This window comes from Sphaeroforma arctica (assembly GCF_001186125.1).
Source record: "Sphaeroforma arctica JP610 unplaced genomic scaffold supercont1.6861, whole genome shotgun sequence".
NCBI classification, from domain to species: Eukaryota; class Ichthyosporea; order Ichthyophonida; genus Sphaeroforma; species Sphaeroforma arctica.
In genome coordinates this window covers 1-1,557 of record NW_014033697.1, presented here as the reverse complement: position 1 = coordinate 1,557, position 1,557 = coordinate 1, and the positions used below count along the sequence as shown (strand labels likewise).

General features: G+C 38.5%; 1 protein-coding gene across 1 annotated transcript; it reads right to left on the bottom strand.

Moving 5' to 3' along the window:
- Positions 1 to 308: 308 nt before the first annotated feature.
- On the bottom strand, positions 309 to 1,060 carry SARC_15847 (hypothetical protein; the record flags this gene model as incomplete). The annotated part of the gene is made up of 2 exons (XM_014290040.1): positions 309 to 461; positions 782 to 1,060. Coding segments are annotated over 2 exons (432 nt in total), but the record flags the coding sequence as incomplete, so codon positions are not given.
- Between the last annotated feature and the right edge of the window lie 497 nt (positions 1,061 to 1,557).

Here is a 1,557-nt window from a genome sequence, read left to right as displayed (position 1 = left end):
TACACCACCACACACACACACACATATATATATATATATAAATAAAACGAGAACTAAATAAATAAAAGCATACTATGATTTTCAAAAATATAGTTATAAAAATAAAATACAGATGACAAATAGAGCGAACTAAACACCCGGTATAAATGCAAGTCGTATACTCTTGCTTGAGGTTGGATAGTCAGTCGTTAAGCATATTTATTGGGTTGACGTTGATGTTGATGTAATGTTGATGATTGCTGGTCAGTGTCGTGACCGAAACAAAGGACTTGCTCACCCTAGTACCCTCAATAGAGAGTGGTACATACCTGATGAGTCTTTTCCTGATATTCCGGTGTAGTTAGACAGGTCTGCAGCAAAGCCATGATCTCAGCGCCATGTGAGCGCAGTTGGTCGTCTAAAGCGCTCAGCCGCTCGTCGCTGATGCGCAGGGCTCGTGACTCGGTTTCTTGGGGGAAGACCTGAGTGTGAGATAGCATGTAAGCAAGATTTAAGTTAGCTTTCAAGTACAAGAGATAAACTTGGTTCAGGCAAGGTGCAAGTTAGCATGGCCACCACATACACCATCCGATCCACCGGCATATTGCGCACGGCAACTATGGCACACACTTGTACGTCGTTGAGAAGTCGTACCGACCCCGACACTCGCTACAAACCTCGATCATCTCAATTTATATAGCATATCCCCAGCACAAGTACAGCGATGTTCACACACACAGCAGTATTGTATTAACACCAGAGTACATCCACACCACCTCAGAATCGTACACTTCCCACACACCTCCAAGATCTCGAGGAGTGTCTTCAGCCGATCTGTGCGGTGCCCAAAAAAGCCCAGCAAGTCTCCCAGTGGGTCAGTCCAGGCCACCACATACGCCATCAGATCAACCAGCGCTACTACAAGCTGGGTGAGTACTGTGCTGTGGGGCCCGTTACTAAAGCGATCGATGTGGGATAGTAGCGAGTCACGCAATTGGAGATGTACGTCTGCCGGAAGCTCGTGAAAGTGGAATTTGATTTTCGTGCGCATCGTCTGGGCGGTGAAAAGCAGCGACTGCATGTGACAGCCAAGATAAGGAAGAGAGCACTTTAGTATGTGTTTATATTTGAAGGTATATGTGAAAGCGTATTTGCCGATTCAGAAGAAATAGAGGACTTCAATTTCGACGACGAATATGTAAAACTTAATTTATACTCATGTATAACTATTTAAGCAAAAAATTAATAAATTAATAAATAAACTCAATAACAAAATATACATATACAAATATTTACAGATATATATATCTATATAAATATATGTATAGATATATATATAGATTTATACACACACACACACACACATATATATATATATATATATATATATATAATATATTATATATATATATATTATTTATATATATACGCACACACACACACACACATATATATCATGCCTAATATTCATACATACATATATATATATAAAAGGAAGTATACATACACACAATATATTCATACATACATACATACACATACACACAAATTTTTATATTTGTAAATATGAATATCATA